The 17,228-nt window shown below is 39.9% G+C and overlaps 1 protein-coding gene across 1 annotated transcript in view; it reads left to right on the forward strand.

The window, feature by feature from the left end:
- Positions 1–1,079: 1,079 nt before the first annotated feature.
- The window catches only part of STAC (SH3 and cysteine rich domain), a gene marked incomplete at both ends in the record, with an annotated part of 29,593 nt that continues 13,444 nt past the window's right edge, over positions 1,080–17,228 (forward strand). Inside the window, one exon of the mRNA XM_009073759.1 lies at positions 1,080–1,356. Within this exon, the coding sequence (XP_009072007.1) occupies positions 1,080–1,356 (277 nt within the window). The remainder of the gene's footprint in view (positions 1,357–17,228) is intronic.

Here is a 17,228-nt window from a genome sequence, read left to right on the forward strand (position 1 = left end):
AAAATTTCAGTTGTTACATCACAGTCACCCAGAGAATAGCAGCAGTGATTGAAATTATTTTGCAGTGGTTAGAATAATGCTGAGTGAAAGGTGATACTGAGGTATTGCACTTCAGAGACCAAACATTAAGTAGACACAGAGCTGGCTTTCCTTTTACATGGCCTTTACTTGTGGGCTGTTGGAGTTGATAAACCAACAAATTTATGTGGCTGATGTCCTGGTAGCTTCTGAGCCCCACCTAGAGCCCTTCTCAGCCTTATATAAAACTGGGGGGGGAAGGGAGAGGGGTCAGGGAGGGAGGGGGCAGGGAAGAGGTGAGTGAAGTATAAAAGGATTGGTGATATGGCACAAGACAGTTTATGGGTAAAGAGTTTAAGTTAACAGCTCCAAGTTAGCATTGTCTTATTGTGGTGCTTAACAGTCCGATAATCAATACACAGTACAAGAATATATGTAAATGTGTGTTAGCTAGTATTAACTAATGCATTAACTATCAATTGGCTAGTTAATTACACTGTTACTGCTTCTTAGCCTTCTTTTCTTTAAAAAAAAAAAAGGATTTTTTTCAGTCAAAACTTCAAATAATCTCTGTTTCTGCCAAATTCCAGAAATTTCAGTGTATCAAATATGTTTACTGAATTCACTCATCTACTGCCACTCTAAAGTCATTCCTATAATGGCCTTACAGGCTGCTTAAGTACAGTTAGGGGATGAATAATACCCTTAAGTTCCCTCATGCTTGAATACAAAGGATATATTCTTCAATGCATACAACTCTCAGCAGTACCTCTTTGCTGTCATACCTGAAACTGAAGACCAATAGAAGCGTTCATTAGGTCTATCAAGTTTATTGTCTATCAGAAAGCATATGAAAGAGGTTTGTTTTCTGATTAGGATCTGTTTCCTTTGCCCTGAAATTGCTTGTTAAATTCTAAAGTCAATTTTCAGTTGGTTCAGGTGGTTTAAGATCTGCCAGTGGATCACAGGTTCACTTGGCAACAACACACCTCGAAAACAGGAGCCTAGCATTGTTTCTTAAGTAGAAAAAGTCATCATTGTAACTGGCTTATTTGTTGCAGCTGCAGAAACTGAAGCGATCACTCTCCTTCAAGACAAAAAGCTTGCGGAGTAAAAGTGCGGACAATTTCTTCCAGAGGACTAATAGTGATGTAAAATTGCAAGTAGACTTGATGCCTGAGGTGAGCACAAGCACTGGGCAGCTCCCCAACTCAGAGAGCCAGGCGTCCTCACCCACCAGAGCCCAGCAGGTGTCAGAAAACAACAAGACTCACATCTTCCAGGAGCACATCTTCAAAAAACCCACCTTCTGTGATGTCTGCAACCACATGATTGTTGGTAAGAAACATTTTTATAAATCTGTGTGAGTGGAGAACTTGTAGGATGACCTTTCCATAACTTCTTTGATGTCTACTTGAGAATATTCATGCAGAGAGGTTCTGGGCTTACGTTACATCTACCACAGGCTAACACAAGTTCTATGTTTGTTGACAGCTATCTTGCCTTATAGACACTGTTATCACAAATTACAGGTGAAGAACTCAGCTGGAGTCAAATTTCTCTGTCATTCAGGTTTTACTGAGCACCAAACACAAGTTCTGTTGCATGTTACACTAGAAACAGCAAAAATCCATCTTGCAAATTTGGGTCTGCTATCCTCACTCTTTTCCACAGTAGTAATTCTAACTCTCTTGCTCCTTGTGTCTGCCCTCACACATTGCATTGTCCCCACTTCCTTTGTACTGTAGTGACCATACCTACCTCCTCCAGCTGTCTCACATGACTCCTAAGTGACAAGAAGTAGCATCTGCTGGGTGGTAGGCTCTGATCTGTTTGTGTGTGTGTGTGTTGACTGTTTAGGACACACATTTTGGGAGACCAGGTCAACAGAACAAATATAAAAGCTGAATTCACACTACAGACTTTCTTGGGATTTGTCTACCTGATCCCTGCTCCACACAAAACCTCACACTAACTTTATACCTTTGAAAGGTAGGCCAGTCTGCTCTCTGAAACTACCATGAATATGTAAGTTCCTGCCAGGGACTGACTGACTGTCAGACACAGAGGAGCTAATAATTTATTATTCTCTACAGTGTGGAATGAAAAACTCCAGTGAGCCCTGCTTGTAAGGTAACTTTCAGTGCAGTGTGAAGACCTAAAAAGAGCCTCCATGCAGATCATCTATGGAGCAGTGCAAGGAGAGGCAGGAAAGAAGTGGTGGCAAGTGGCTGGAGGTGTAAAATATACATGGTCAGCACTGCTGGCAGCTGTAGGAGTTGCTGTTCAGAAATCTGATCCTACAAATTCACATCCTTGTCTAGGGTGTTGTGCACATAATTTGGTCTTCCTGCTTACTTAGCATCTAGTTGTTCCAGCACAGTTGATCAGGAATAACCTCAGTGGCAGTTTACCAGTGTGAAAGTGAGGGACACAATTTCCAATTTTTTAGGTAGGACAAGGAGTTAGTGGTTTAGCTTCATGTAGAAGTAGTACAGGTTTTTGAGTGCAAAATATTGTATGTAATTTTTCTAGCTTCCTGTAAGAAGCTCATGTCCCTTGGCATGGAAGTCACTGCCTTTCAGGTAACAGTATGGTAAGTTCTTACAAGATGCTGATAGGATTGCTCAACATTTTCAGATGAGTGTGCTTGGTATTCCTCACTTGTGTGATGAACTCACGTTCTTTGGAAAAGGCTGCTGTCTACAGAACATTAAATCTGATGCAAGACAATCCTGGTTCCATAATTAAATTTCATCCTCTCTTCATCACATCTGTACTGATTCCAAAGAAACAGAGGAATTTTAATCCCAAATTTTTGTGTTTAAATTTTTGGTGCTATTTTCCAGTCTTTTACATTTTTTTCTACTTGAAGTGGTAGAATAAGTGAAAGGGAGAAGGTGTAAAGCATCAGTATCAGGGAAATTCACAGTCCAGAAATTCAAAAGAAGTCTGTAAGAATAGTCAGTTGGAATAACTTTATATATGGAAACAGGCCCAGAACTTGTCTCCTTCTGTAATGAGGATGGATGTTCTATCAAAATTTAGTTTCACAAATATATACTGCAAATATAAGTTCTTTGCATTTCTGGCAGCTTCTTGTGAAGTTGTGTGGAGATTAGTATCATCACAAATCTGTGCCACTCAGCTATAGTGTTTCAAAACAGTTCTGCTCAAGATGAATCATTACTGGCAGCAAACTTTGCAAGGAGTAAATCCAGTTCATAAACACCCATGCCCTTCTCCTTTGCTGGGCAATCTGTGTCTGCCTGGGATAGGAAAGTCGTGAAGCATAGCTCTAAGCTTCAAAGCATCAGCTTTAACCCCACCTGCCTTCTGAATTTTTTCTGTTCTTTTCTGTCCTCTGAGGGCTTCGCTTTTCTGTTCTGTATCTTATCCACTTCATTAGATAAAGAAGCTTTTTATAATTGCTGAAGAACCTAATGCAACGTATTTTGTCTGGTGGCAGTCTGAGTCAGGTGCATTGCTGTGACCTCCTCCAGCTCATCTCTGCTTGGAGGTAAGGCAGAAAAGATGATAAGAGTTTTACCTCACAATGCTTTAGAGTCTAGATGCCCTGATTCTTACAGACACACATCTTCTCTATTCCTGTAATCTTCTCTCTTTGATCCTTACTGCAGTCATGTATTTTAAGCAGCATGGGAGATCTAGATGTTACTGTTTGCAGTTCAATTAATCCATATAAGTTGTGCAGCTGTTGGTTATGGGAATAGTGAAGCAAAACAGGCAGGTTTTCAGGAAACCCTGTCAAGTCTTCTCCCAAAGGCAGATTGAAAAATCTTCGCTTCTGTTCGGGGACTCTGAATTTATGCTTGCAACGTGGAGCCTATTTGTTCTCTATTTGCATTTTTCACAGGCAGTAACATTGAAGAGTAATGAGTCTATGGCTTTAAATTCCTTATTGATGAGAATAAACGCAAAGGCATATACATATTTTGAAGACTGGGTGAAAGAGTCCAGGAAAATCCTGTCTTGACTTTAGATGGTTTCAATTTTGCTACCAAGAAAGATTCCAGGTTCACCTTAAAAGGCTCTCTGATCTATGAACTAAGAAGCTCTGTTTGGTACAGGGCAGCGTGATTAACTGTGCATAGCATGAACATGCAGTACGCGCTTCGGTCTCACTCACGTGGCAGAATCTGTCTGTAGCTTCAGACTGAACAGGACACTTAGAGGAAAGGCAGCAGACTCCCTGTGCTGCTCTTTTCACAGCAAAATTAAAGCAAAGGAAATCAAGATATTATCTTTCTACAAAAAAACATGTGAATCATCTCTCCTTGACTGTTGGGCACTATGAGCCACATATAAGCCTTTGGGATGCAGCACATGTGCCTTTTTGTTCATTTGGCAGAAATACAGTCAGAAGATAAAGACCAAATACATGTAATTGGTTTCACCATTCAGAGGACAATGTTTACTACAATCAGTGTAATGCAGATTTACTCTTTCAAATGTTTTTCATGCATCCCAGAGTGCAATGCAACATGTTCAAAAGAAACTGTTTATTGATTTGATTTCAAAAAAGAAAAAACAATATTAATAGTGTTTCATCTCTCACATTACAGGCAAGAGTCGAACGTTCCTAATAACTGCAGTAGACTGGGACTCAAGTTCCACCTTAGTAAACAAAAGAAAAATATGATACAGAAGCAATAGTTTTCTGTCAAATGAAATAAGGGAGGAAATTTCAGATTCAAGGGAGCTTTGAGGAGTGCATGGAGGATGTTTTGTCACGGTATCAAATACTCCAGTAAAATCATCAATTCCAATATTGAATTCTACAGTAATAATTCACGTAATTTCAGAGCAAATCAATAGCATGTTGGAGCAGACTCTGTACTCTTCTCTCCCACTCACTGTTCTGCTGCTGTGAGTGCCAAGTGCTGGTTTGTTTAGGACTGAGGTTTCAGCTCCATGGTGGGTTACATATTTTCCTAAACATACCCACACTTAAGCATCCTCTCACAGTATGTCTCTTAGAAAACCATTCATTTCCTGTTCTTAGTAGTATTTATTGCTATTTTAATATCTCACCCTGGAAGGGAAAGATTGGAAAATCAAAGTCTCTTGTGTAATGTATCACTAGATCATCATTTAGAAGACACTGGGTTTTTTTGGTTGTTATTTTACATCACAGTGAAAAGAAAATCAAGTCAGAACACCTCTGAGTTTGCTTTGTTTTACCTACCATTTTCTGTGTTTAGCAAGAATGTGATAAGCTTTGGCAATGGCAGATTGAGGGAGGCAAAACTGCCTGGCACCAGCAAAGACAGAAACTATTAAATTAATGTTGCATTACATTGCAGTCCTAAACTATGCTGATCAGAAGCAAGTTCTTGCTCTTCTTCAGTCTCTGGTGTGTCATCAGTCATCTCTGTGATATATTACTCTTCAAGAAAATATGATGTCAGTACTCTACAGTTGAAAAACATGCATTTTTTTAGGAAAAAACTCCATCTGTAGACTTCTAAACATTTCACTCATTTGCAGATCATTTCCTGTGCTGATTCACATGGAAAAAATGTTATTTTCCACACATTCCAAGCATATTACATGCAATTAATGTATTCCTATCTAAGTCAAATATAAGTAATGCAGCAAAAAAAGTAAGGGACTTTGCTTTTAAAAATAGATTACTTTAAAGCCAATCCTTTCAAGCTGTGTTTTATAGAAACAGCTCATCGTTTAGAACAACATCATTGTATGTTTCTTTGTGTTTCAAAAGTGTGCTTAGCTATTTCATTCCAGGCTTAACCTTAAGTCTGGCACAGAATTTTAACCAGACACCTGTTTTATTGACATACCTGTTAAGAGTGTTTGTCTGGAAAGACATGCTAGAGGGCCACAAACTTTCAGAAAGACCAGACCAAATTGTGGTCTGCAGTGTCCAATCACAGTCAAAACCAGGACCTTCTGCATCATGCCATCACTGGCAAAGGTACCCGAGATTTGTGTATTTATAGTTGTTCTCAGGGCAACCAAGTTTCTGGTTTGGATGCAAATTCTCCAGATCTTTGCAGCTCTGGAGGTAAATAACTCAGTACCTGCCTTCTCAGGGAAGTAACCGGGTTCCAGTCAGAAAAGCCTGTAGAAAATAAACAAGTACGGAAAAAGATAAAACCAAAACATACTTCTAGCATAGTTTACTTTCAGTCTGTTAATCAACAGTGCTTAAGCAGTGAAATTGTGCTGTCCCTTCAGCATTGACTCACTCCTATCACCGTCTGTTCTGGTTTAGCCCGTCATTCTGGAGTTTCAAATAGCCAAAAAAGTACTATGAATAATTCTTTCTCATCACATCTTTTAAAATCATCCTGTGTTTCTTTTTTCATTGTGCGGTTTTGGCCACTAGAAATTTCAACCGCTTTTATCCCCAGAGCTCTACTGGAACATTCTCCATAAAGCTAGGCTCGAAGCTGGTAAATTGGCCCAGCTTTTCAAATGCAGGAATAAAGAAAAAGGTCTGGATTGGAGCTATCGTCTCTCTTTTCATTAGTTGCTGCATCTGAGCCTCTTCTCTTAGACTATCAGTAACTGCGACTAATAAGTACTGGAAAAATGCCATAGTTTGAGGAAGTGTTTATATAACTGTAATTTATGTGGATGTTTATTAAATATAGCAAAATTTCACAGGAACTATGACACAGTGCTTTCTGCCTCCAGTCTGATCAGCTCCCTCATAAAGAATATGCTTGACTTTTTTTAAGCTCACTTCATTAAGTAGGCATTCTGGTTTATCCAAGCCTGCCTTTATTCAGCATTATCCAGGTATACGAGGATGCAATAAACAGTCACAGATTGATCATCACTGTTTGGCAACTGGTCAAAGTAGAAGTATTCCTGGAAGCATGACTGTAAGTGAAGCTGTTTTTCCAGGGCTATAGTAGTTTGGAGGACTCTTTGGACAGAGCTCATTAAGAAAAAAAAAAGAAAATAAGTTATTTTTATGATAAAGGAAAAGATAATGTTATTCATTTTGTGTTCACCCAGTCACTCCCAGTCTCTCTAGCATCTCCCAACCCAGATGACCTTGGGGGAAGAGACTTGTGTTGCCACTGCATCAGTATGGGAGTTGTTCCTTGTAGAAAAGGGTAAAGAGCTGCCAGTGAGGAGGAGAAACTCCTGGAGCAGCCTGTGGCAGCAGCTTCAGGTTCACCTCTCCAAAGGGCTTGTGCAGCCACAGCCAAGCCTTCCCACTTCTATTTTGCAGGTGATTACTATTACGGTATAAAATTGTGTGTGTGTGAATGTTGTATATTATTAAGAGTTTTACTATGGAAGGAAGTTTTCAAGAGTAGCTGAATCCAACCTCATTTTGATTGTGAGGAAAAATAATGAAGTCATGCCTGACCAATCTGATAGCCTTCTATGTTGGTATGACTGGCTGGGTAGATGAAGGGAGAGCAGTGGATGTTGTCTACCTTGACTTCATCAAGGCTTTTGACACTGTCTCCCGTAACATCCTCATAGGCAAACTCAGGAAGTGTGGATTAGATGAGTGGACATTTAGGTGGATTGAGAACTGCTGAATGGCAACTCTCATAGAGTTGGATCTGTAACAAAGATTCTAGTAGGAGGCCTATAGCTAGCTGTGTTACCCAGAGGTCAGTGCTGCGTCCTGTTTTGTTCAACTAATCCATCCATGACCTGGGTGAAGGGAGGGAGCGAACCCTCAACAATTTAGCTGACAATACAAATCCAGGAGGAATGGTTGATACCCCAGAGTGCTGTATTGCCATCCAGTGAGACATGGACAGGCTGGAGAGTTGTGTGGAGAGGAGGCTCATGAAGTTCAACAAAGGCCTGTGCAGGGTCCAGAACCTTTGGAGGAATAACCCCGTGTACCAGTACAGGCTGGGGGCTAACCTTCTGGAAAGCAGCTCTGCAGAAAAGGATCCGAGGGTCCTGGTGGTCTGGGAATCCTGGTGGACAACAAGCTGTCCATGAGCCAACAGTGTGCCCTTGCAGCCAAGAAGACAAATGGTGTCCTGGGGTGCATTAGGAAGAGCATTGCCAGCAGATCAAGGGAGGTGATCCTACCCCTCTATTCAGCTCTGATGAGGCCTCACCTGGAGTGCTGTGTCTAATTCTGGGCTCCTCAGTATGTACAAGAGAGATATGGAGCTCATGGAGCAGGTCTAGCAGAGGGCTACAATGTCCTCCTTCCCTCCACTGAATTCATCCTTGGATTTAGGAGACAGGTTCTTGCTTCAGATGATGACAAATGGCTCTGGGCACCTAAATCTTCTAGCACTTTTGAGAATAAATGTGAGTGAGAATTGCTTAAGTTATCTCTGACCTGCTATAGTAGGGTTTAGGGCAAACAAAAACACTGTATTTTTTTAATGTATATCTGCAAACAATTGATGCAAAACAATAATTTTACTCTATAAGCTTGAAATTGAACCTGAGTTCTCCTACAATTTCTTTCTTGAAGTTAATAAGTCTTCATAAGTGAGGGCCTTCCCTCTTTTGAGAGGAGTCCTGTAAGAAGAGCCTTCTGAAAATATGAAGTACTACATTAACTAAACTCTACAGTATGCAGTTAAGTGTTAGTTACAGACTAGTCAGTTATAGGTAATGCCATCTGGGCTTTCCAGAATTTCCAAACAGTGGATAGTTTGTCTATTGAAATAAATAACATGGAGATGAACAGATGGAAAGAGTAGAAGCACATATGGTATACGCAGTATAGGTGTTCTCCATCTACTGATACTCTTATTTTTTGATAAATGCGACAAATAGTATCTAATTAATACAGCCCCACATTTGTAGAGAACCTACAGGGGGCCACATATTATGCCTGCATTAAATTATTATCTTTCTTTGGTAACAAAGAGTTAAACATACTTTAAAGCAAATATCGAAAGCAAATATTTAGTCTGTTTATCCTCTGGGAGGGCTTCCTCCTCTGAGATGAGGCAAGAATGTTATCAGTAAATTGGATAATCAGGAACTGCTTAGCTGAGAAAAGAGGGTGGAAATATATTTAAAATTCTAATTTGTCCTTGAACAGCATCAAACATGTTTCACATTTGTTGCTAGATAATTTTCAAGCTCACTGTAATTTTCGGGAAATTGCTATTAATATGAAATTGCAGTTAATCCTCAGTCAAAAGAGCCTTTAAAAATATTGACCAACATTTGCTGTTTAATTAGATGGAAAACAATAAAAATTTCCAGCACATCTACAATCAGTACCTTAATGTGATGCCAGCCATGATGATTTTCAACCAAATACTACATTAAAATACACCACTCTACTCAGTAGTGGTCATTGCCCCTGAGATCAGCCCTAGCAAAGAACATAATGGTAAGCTTAAGGTTTAACCTAGGGATGAAGCAGATTACAGTGGGTTTTTTATGTCCTGCTATGTACTTTTTCTGAGCTCATGTGAGACACTGGGTGTTTACAGATAAGCAAATTAAATACATCTTTTTGAAGCTGACCTTGTAAAAACATTAATTTTCTATTTAGTCTTCGTCTACCAGAGTATCACTGCTATGTGCATAATTATATTGCTGCATAGCTGACAAAAGCATTATCTAGAAGTTAAATTATTAGTAGTTTCACCTTACTATGAGTTGCAGAAGCCTTAAAATGAGGCAATTAGCAGAAATGCTTTTGCAAGAAATAGAGCACTGCCATCATGTAGAGTAAAATGCCTACCCATAGTTGCTTGCTGCTGTCCTTACTATAGAAGGATATCTTAGCGAGCAATGAGGCTTATATGGAGAATCACATGCTTTGTGTAGGAACAGGAATGTGAGTAACTGTAACTTCACCAATTATCTTCTCTAAATTGCCTAATTTTTAGTTTTCCAGGTATACACAATCTATAACTGTTTTCCTCTTTGACATAAGTTTATCTTACATGCTGAAGGATGCTGCAAACACATGGGTCCTGACTTCTGATTCTAAAGACAAGCTCTGGAGTTGAAAATTGTGATTACATTGTAGTTTCCTTTATAACATTCAGGGAGTGATCTTGAAAATACTGAAATATTTTGTTTTGACCACTAGATTATTTCCTGTTTAATAGAAGGATTGGAAGCAAAAAAGAAAGCAGGGTAAAACAAAAGAAAAAAAAAAAAAGGGTAGCTGTGACTTTCCTCCGCTCCCTGCAACAATTTCATTTTCACAGCCAAGAGAGGAAGTGGCATATGGCTGGTATAATCCCTGAGCCAATATGAGCTACAACATCATAGTCAATATGTTCCTGTTTGGCTTTCTAGAGAAATCACAGAAGAAAGGCTATAGCTTTAGTGCACAGGAAGATCCCTCCAAATGAGGACTGGGTGTGTTGATCAGGGAACTTGTATTTGCAGTGCTAACACTGTCTGTTTTTCTAGCTGCAGCTACCAGAAGTGTAGCAATCCTTCATATCGCAAGATCTGTGTCACATGAAACTCCCCAGAAAGAGTGCTGCCCTGGGGTTTTTTTTGTGAAGCATGGAGAAGAATTTTTAACATTGCTGGGTGCTTACAGAGATCCATCATCAATGCTCCATCATCAATGGGCATGAAATAAGAGGCTGCTATGTGCAGCCTTATTTTATTCCACCACTTCTCCTTCCTCTGTAAGCCCAGGCACAACATATTTACATCATCAGGTGTTTATCTGCACATCTATTTACAGCTGCAAGGTGATATGTTGTCTGTGTTACAGTGTTTGTAGCAATATGGAGAGGTTACACCAAGGTGTCTGGTCTGTTTTGCTAGATCTAGTCTCTTAATACAGCTGAGAATGGAAGTCTATTTTTCATTAACAACCTCTAGATGAGTGTTGTGGTTTAAATGGAAACTATTGCTCACTACTCACTGACTGATGCCCAATTAGTCCCTGAGCAGCACACCCCCACACCCTCCACCTCCATCTTCCCCTTGTTTTGTTACTGAGTATCACACCATGTGGCATGGCATATCCCTTTGGTCAGTTGGGGTCAACTGTCCTGACTGTGTCCCCTTCTGACTCTTTGTCCACTCCCAGTTTGCTTGTTGGCAGGATGGTATGAGTGATAGAAAAGTCCTTGACTCTGGGGAAGAACTGTTCAGCAGTAGCTAAAATATTCCTGTGTTGTCTACACTGTTTTCAGCACAAATCCAAAGCATAGCCCCTTACCATCTACTGTGAAGAAAATTAATTCTACCCCAGCTAAAACCAGTCACTGAGGATAATGTGTCAAATGTCACCAGAAGGGAGGACACAGGATGGTTTCTCTTGGAGAGTCACAGATAAACAATAGTCTCTGATGAGTAGTTGTTTACCATAACAAGCTATTGACACACCCGGGCAGACTGAGCTGCTTAATGGTATTATCCAAGGGCAACAAACTCCTTGTTAGTTGAAAAAAACAGACATTCTTCTGAAGAGCAACAGAAAATTCAATGATTAAGATGTTGATGGGGTTTGAGTGTGTCTCTCACAGATGCTCTTTCAAAATGACCCATCTGGACTGATTCTTAATCAAAGAATCAAAAATTATCTTGAGCTCTTGCCAAGGGTGAGACAGCATAAATTCCAATGTGGAGAGGATCTGGATACCAGGTTTTATTGAAGAAACAATGACATTACATATTTTGCCTTTCTTATCTTTTCTCACACTCACTCCCTCCTTCTGCACCAGCATTTTATTTCCTAGGTGTCCCTTTCCTTTCAAGGGAGTCACTGCTAGCCTGGGCAGGTTGGGCAGGAAGTTAAGTTTGTTCCTGCTGTAATACTGCTTGCAGTTACCCATCTCAGGTGTCACTGCTCACAGTCCCTGGCACTGATGTCCATGGCTTCCTTTTGTCCATGATCTTCCCCCATTTTCCAGACCTCTCCCTGGGCCAGGATCTTCAGCTTCTTTCTGGGCCTCCTGCTTTCTGAGACCACTTCTTGCTTTCAGGAACTCATCTCTTGGCAGCAGATCTTCTTTCTGGAAACCTTCTTTCTGGGCCTCCTTCTGCTTTCTGAGACCACTTCCTGCTTTCAGGAACTCATTTCTTGGCAGCAGATCTTCTTTCTGGAAACCATGCTCCCAGTTCCTCCAGTCTAAATAATGCATGTGCATAAGAGCAGCCCATGAACAGCTGTTTATCTAGTGGGTCAGTCTCCTGACTATTAACTGGAGGATTAGAGATGCCTTGTTTTTGTTTAGTCAAAGTGTTTCAGTATTTCCAAGCAGCCAATAGTAGTTGCAGCTTGCAAGTAGCAGTCTCCTGTCTGAGAGTTCAGGAGTCCGATTTCTTATATTCACTGATGCACTTGCATATGGTTATCAGCTGCTTGTTTGTGTTCACAATTTCAGCTGGGTTTTGCCTATGGCAGCTCCTAAATCAGAATATGTGTATTGACTCAGTTCTCCATTAGTGACATCCAGCTATGTGCCAGTGCCTTCTGACACGCTGATCTGCCTTTTTGTTCTTCTGTTCCCCTCCAAATCATGCCTTTAGTGACATCCCACCAATGGCTTCTCTTGCACTGGGAACCACTTTGCTGAAAGCAAGGTTATCTGATGAATTTTGCTGGATTTTTGCTATATGTTATATCATTGTACACTGTACAATGTTACAACAGACATACAGCTGCCAAGCTACCCCTATGGGTTTCCTTATCTCTGATAGTGGTAGCACAATTATGGTCAATCTTAGTTAAGGCTTTCGGACAACAAACCACATAGTTATGCTGGTGCAAACCACATGTGTAGATGTGAAAACCTGTGGCTTGAGTGGGCTTGGCTTATTCCTACTTGAATCCAAGGTGAATTTATAATATAAATACTTTCTAGCCATGGACAGTTTATGAGAGATGCATTGAATTATTGCTATTGATAGACAAAATCTTAGAACCACTTTTGGTGGTTTAGGTTTCATGATTTAAATATTTAGAAACAGAGTGAAATGTTAGCTTAATGTCTGTATTTTTTCACAGGTTGACCCTGAGGCAGGTAATATTCTTTTTGCTTTGCTGAGCTGCCTAAACAACTGTACAATCATTTGACAGAAGTTTTTCTTATTCATTTAAACAACAATATACACCACACAGAAGTGTATCTGTAGGTGTGCTTTAGGTCAGCACTGCTATGCATCAAGTAATAAATTCTCTGAGATTGTAACAGTGAATGCCACTTTGAGCAGATGACAGTAGCAAAGTGTTTTTACTCCTAACCTGTTTGATTTCACTGCAATCAGTAACCATTTCTGAGGGGAAAAAAACCAAAAAAAACAAAATCCAAGAAACCGACAACAAAAACCTGCACTTGGTGTGAAAGGTTTAATTTGATTGTTTTCCTGTATTTACCACGTGGGAAAGAAACTGAAATACACTTTGTTATAAAATGTGTTTTGTAAAATTCTGAAAGGGAGAAACACAGTGTGACTAACTGTGGAAATAAGTTCCCTGAAAACTGATCCCACCAAACTGGTATAACTACCCAGTTACTTACAATGGTGCCCTGAATTATCTCTAGTCCAAACAAATCATGCTGTCAATTACACCTGTAGCTTCTGAAGAAGTCCTGGTTAGCCAAGTGTGATCCAAGGGAGGAATTGCTTTGGAGGAGAAACCTGTGGCCAGATCCTGACCATGCACTAGATTTCAGGTGGAGCCACATGTAGTTACCTTCTGTTACTCTCCTTTCCATCTCCATCACTAGCTACTGTGAAATGGGCCAAAGAGAGAGGGAGAGGAATTGTGGTCATGGTAAGTCACACTTCAGCATTTCATGTGCAAGACCCATTGCTGCTGGCACTGCCAGTCAGTTTGTTCTAAGACAGATTTGGAGCAACACTGAGAGGTTGTGCTGATGAGGGAATGTTTTTGCTGCAGCAGGAAAGAGCCAAAACCCTCAGTATGTTTGAAACAGCAGAAGGCCAGAGAGCAACTGGCTATTTGCATATCATGGGGCTTTTTATAGTTCTAATTGATTGTCCTGATCTTCTGGCAAATGGCAGCCTTGCATTTGAAGCCCATAGGTTATGGAGCTAAATAAGCAACAAGCAATGTTAAAAATCCACTAGCAGACCAGAGAGGGTATGAAATCTCTTTGCTGAGAACATTGTTCTTTTGTTCTGTAACTCTTTTCCCACATTTTCAGCAGGCTCATAGCCCTGATTTTCATTTCATAGCATAAGTTTTATTCAGATACTGGTTTTGTGTTTTTCAGCTCCTCTATAATGGTACAAGGCCCTTGAAAGTTAAAGGTTTTAGCACATATAAGTGGCCCTACAAAATTCAACTGCTTTTTCAAAGCATTTCAAAACACAGAAAAAAAAGGCTGTAACTGGTTGACTTTACATTTTAACACATGTAAGAACAAAGGTGCAAAGAGCCTGAGCTTGCCAACATGAAGATCCTGTTTGAAATCTGACTTTCATCATCTCAAGAAGAGTTACTGAATACAATGTGTTTGCTAATATTACTAAGAACAAGATTAGCCATTGATCTCTGGTTGTCCTCATTTGGGACAACATACCAAGTTAATTTCTTCATGTTCCCTTGTCCTGTTCAGCTCTGGTACCATCATCTCTGAAGCAGTTCAGCATCACCTCCCATAGACAAGTCTATGCCTATGTTCTCTGAGTTATTTTCCTTCTCAGCAAAGCACAGCCTGGTGCAAAGACCTACAAGCATAGGCTCATCAGTCTAGAAAATTGTCTAGAAAAGTAGGTATTGAGGTATCAGGACCAGTTTGTTCAGAGCAAAGAACATTTGATATGATTTATCATGTTTAGAGGACCAGGACTTTTACTTTCGATAATAGCTGTTAGTTTATTTACCATGGCATTCTAGCATCTTAATTAACATTTAGATGATCAAAAACCTGAGATGATATTTTAAGAAGTATGGAGGTGGATATTTCCTTTCAGGGACAGACTTTTATAGCAAAGCTGCTGAATATGTGAAAAGTGCATTGCAAAAAAACCTCTTGTGGCCAACTTTTAAAAAGACTTTATTTTAGTAGGGATATTTTTCATCTCTATAACAGCCTTGCAAAAAACATGCCTATTACTGCCTCATTTTTTTTCTCAGCATGTCATTTCTAAAGAAAACTATGTCACTAGGAAGTCAGTTCTAATTTTATGCACTGTTTTATAGCCTGCCTACGTGCAAGGCAACTTTTCTTGCTATTTAAACATTGGATATTGTTATGGAGAAACTGGTGTAGGTACTCAAATGGACCCACACCTCTCAGTGTGACATATAATCCAAAATTTATTAATTTGGCAGGATAGATACCATGATTGGATATCAAGTCCTATTCTAAAGAATATATACAAGTCCCAGCTTCTATCCACTCCCTGTTTGGTTTATACCTACACAGGAGAACAAGACACTTCTGCCAGACAAGGTGTCAGGTCCAGACCTGGCAGCTTAGTCCCAAATGCAGGGTTTTCCTCCTCTAGTCCCTGTACAGTGTACCACCATCCCAAGAAGCTACTGTTTTAACCCACCCAAAACTGTACATTTTGATCTGGCAGATTTAACTGTAAAAAAGCCCCAAACAACCAAACCAACCCAATACAAAAAACATCCTCTTAATAAAGAGTAAAACCTTTGAAATCAATCCCATGCTGCTATTATTCATGAAAAAATGCGTAAATAAGATTTTTGCCTAGTTTTCTCTGTGTGTTTGGAACTTTTTCATTCTATACGTCCATTATTCATGCATAGACTGCCTTTGTCATAGTGTTCAAATGAGTGAAGACTATCTAGTCAGGTCAAAAGAGAAGGTTACTCCTAAAGTTCAATTTCATCTCCTTATGAAAGGGAAACTGATACTTTTGAATAGTCAAAATAACAGTGTCAAGAAGTGCCAAAATACATTTTATGTGAGCCAGTTAGGAACAATATGCAGCAAATCACAAAATAATTATGTCCTCTTTTTATGGCTTTTTTGAACAATCCATCTAGTCCTGTATTTAGCAGTGGAAAGTGTAATTGAAGGATTGCTAATAGTATTGGTAATTTTATGTGAGGTGGATATTTCTGTATCAGTCAATGCACCTGGCAACTCTGTCTCCATCAACTTGAATTATCAGTTGGGCACCAGATGGCAATGACTTCCAGTGGTCAGCCGTTTGGGGTGCCTGGGGAAATCTGGGTTCAGGATTTGATTTATAGCTCACCTGATGGCCAGCTGAGGATCTCCACCTCTGTCCTATCTGCTATGTCAGCTGGGGCAAGTGATGGGGTAGCACCAAGTTAAGAAAAAGAAGCAGAAGCGTGCCAGGTATTAGGACAGAGAAAAGGGGTAGTTCCCAAAGTGGCAGGAGGCACTCAGGAAGGCTGAAGGCCAAGGAAGGGCAAGAAAAGATTGCCCCACTCATCCTTACAAACCTAATGATTTGGAGGAATGAGACTCAAGATTTTTAACTTTAAAGATGTGGATGTCCTGCATAGAAAATGCCCTTCTCTGATCTGCTCCTAACTATTGATTGAGATAGAGCAGAGGAAGGAGGAGGGTGCTTTGTCCAGCAGCAGCCAGCTACAGGGGCAGGAAGTAGCTGTAGAGAGATTTTTAAAAATAGTCATCCCTTTCAGCATCAGAGCTTTTACGCAAAACCAATTAATTAAAAATTAAGAAGTAGGCATGAGAGAAGGTTGCACAAAGGTTTTGAGATGACTGCAGGGGCACCAGTGCCATTTCAGAAACTTTCTCCTTCTAGGTGACATCCTAAACCTTTTGCTGCTACAATGCTGGCCTAGCTTGCTTAAAATTCTCTATTTCCCATAAATTTTGGCATGGATGCAGCTTTCGGGTGACAATTGCAAATGTGTCTGGGGAGAAAGGGGCAAGGCAGTCATTATTTTTATCTGCCTCCCACAGCAGAAGCTGAAGTTTTATGGAAAATATGTAATTTTAAATGTATTTATTTTTGAAAGCTTTAAATCAAAACAATTTCTGACTGGCATGTTCCTCTCAGCTGGAATGATAAAAAATGTTGGTCGGGTCATAGCTGGATTAGCTGGAGGTGACAGCCTCTCTGTGTCTCTTTGCCTTCTTCCTTCTCTCTTTTATAGACCGGAATCTTTTTATCCTTTCCTTTTTTTCTTTCTCCACTTTCGTGTAAGTGCCTAATATAGTTATCTTTATACAGTCAGCATAACATCATGTTGTTACTAACATTTGCAGTTTTCTTTGAAATTTCTCCAGGCTGTAGGGTTTGTTTTCCCTCTCTAGCTATTAATTTTATGTTGAATCTTG

The sequence above is a fragment of the Acanthisitta chloris genome, unplaced genomic scaffold, assembly GCF_000695815.1.
Source record: "Acanthisitta chloris isolate BGI_N310 unplaced genomic scaffold, ASM69581v1 scaffold604, whole genome shotgun sequence".
Lineage (NCBI taxonomy): Eukaryota > Metazoa > Chordata > Aves > Passeriformes > Acanthisittidae > Acanthisitta > Acanthisitta chloris.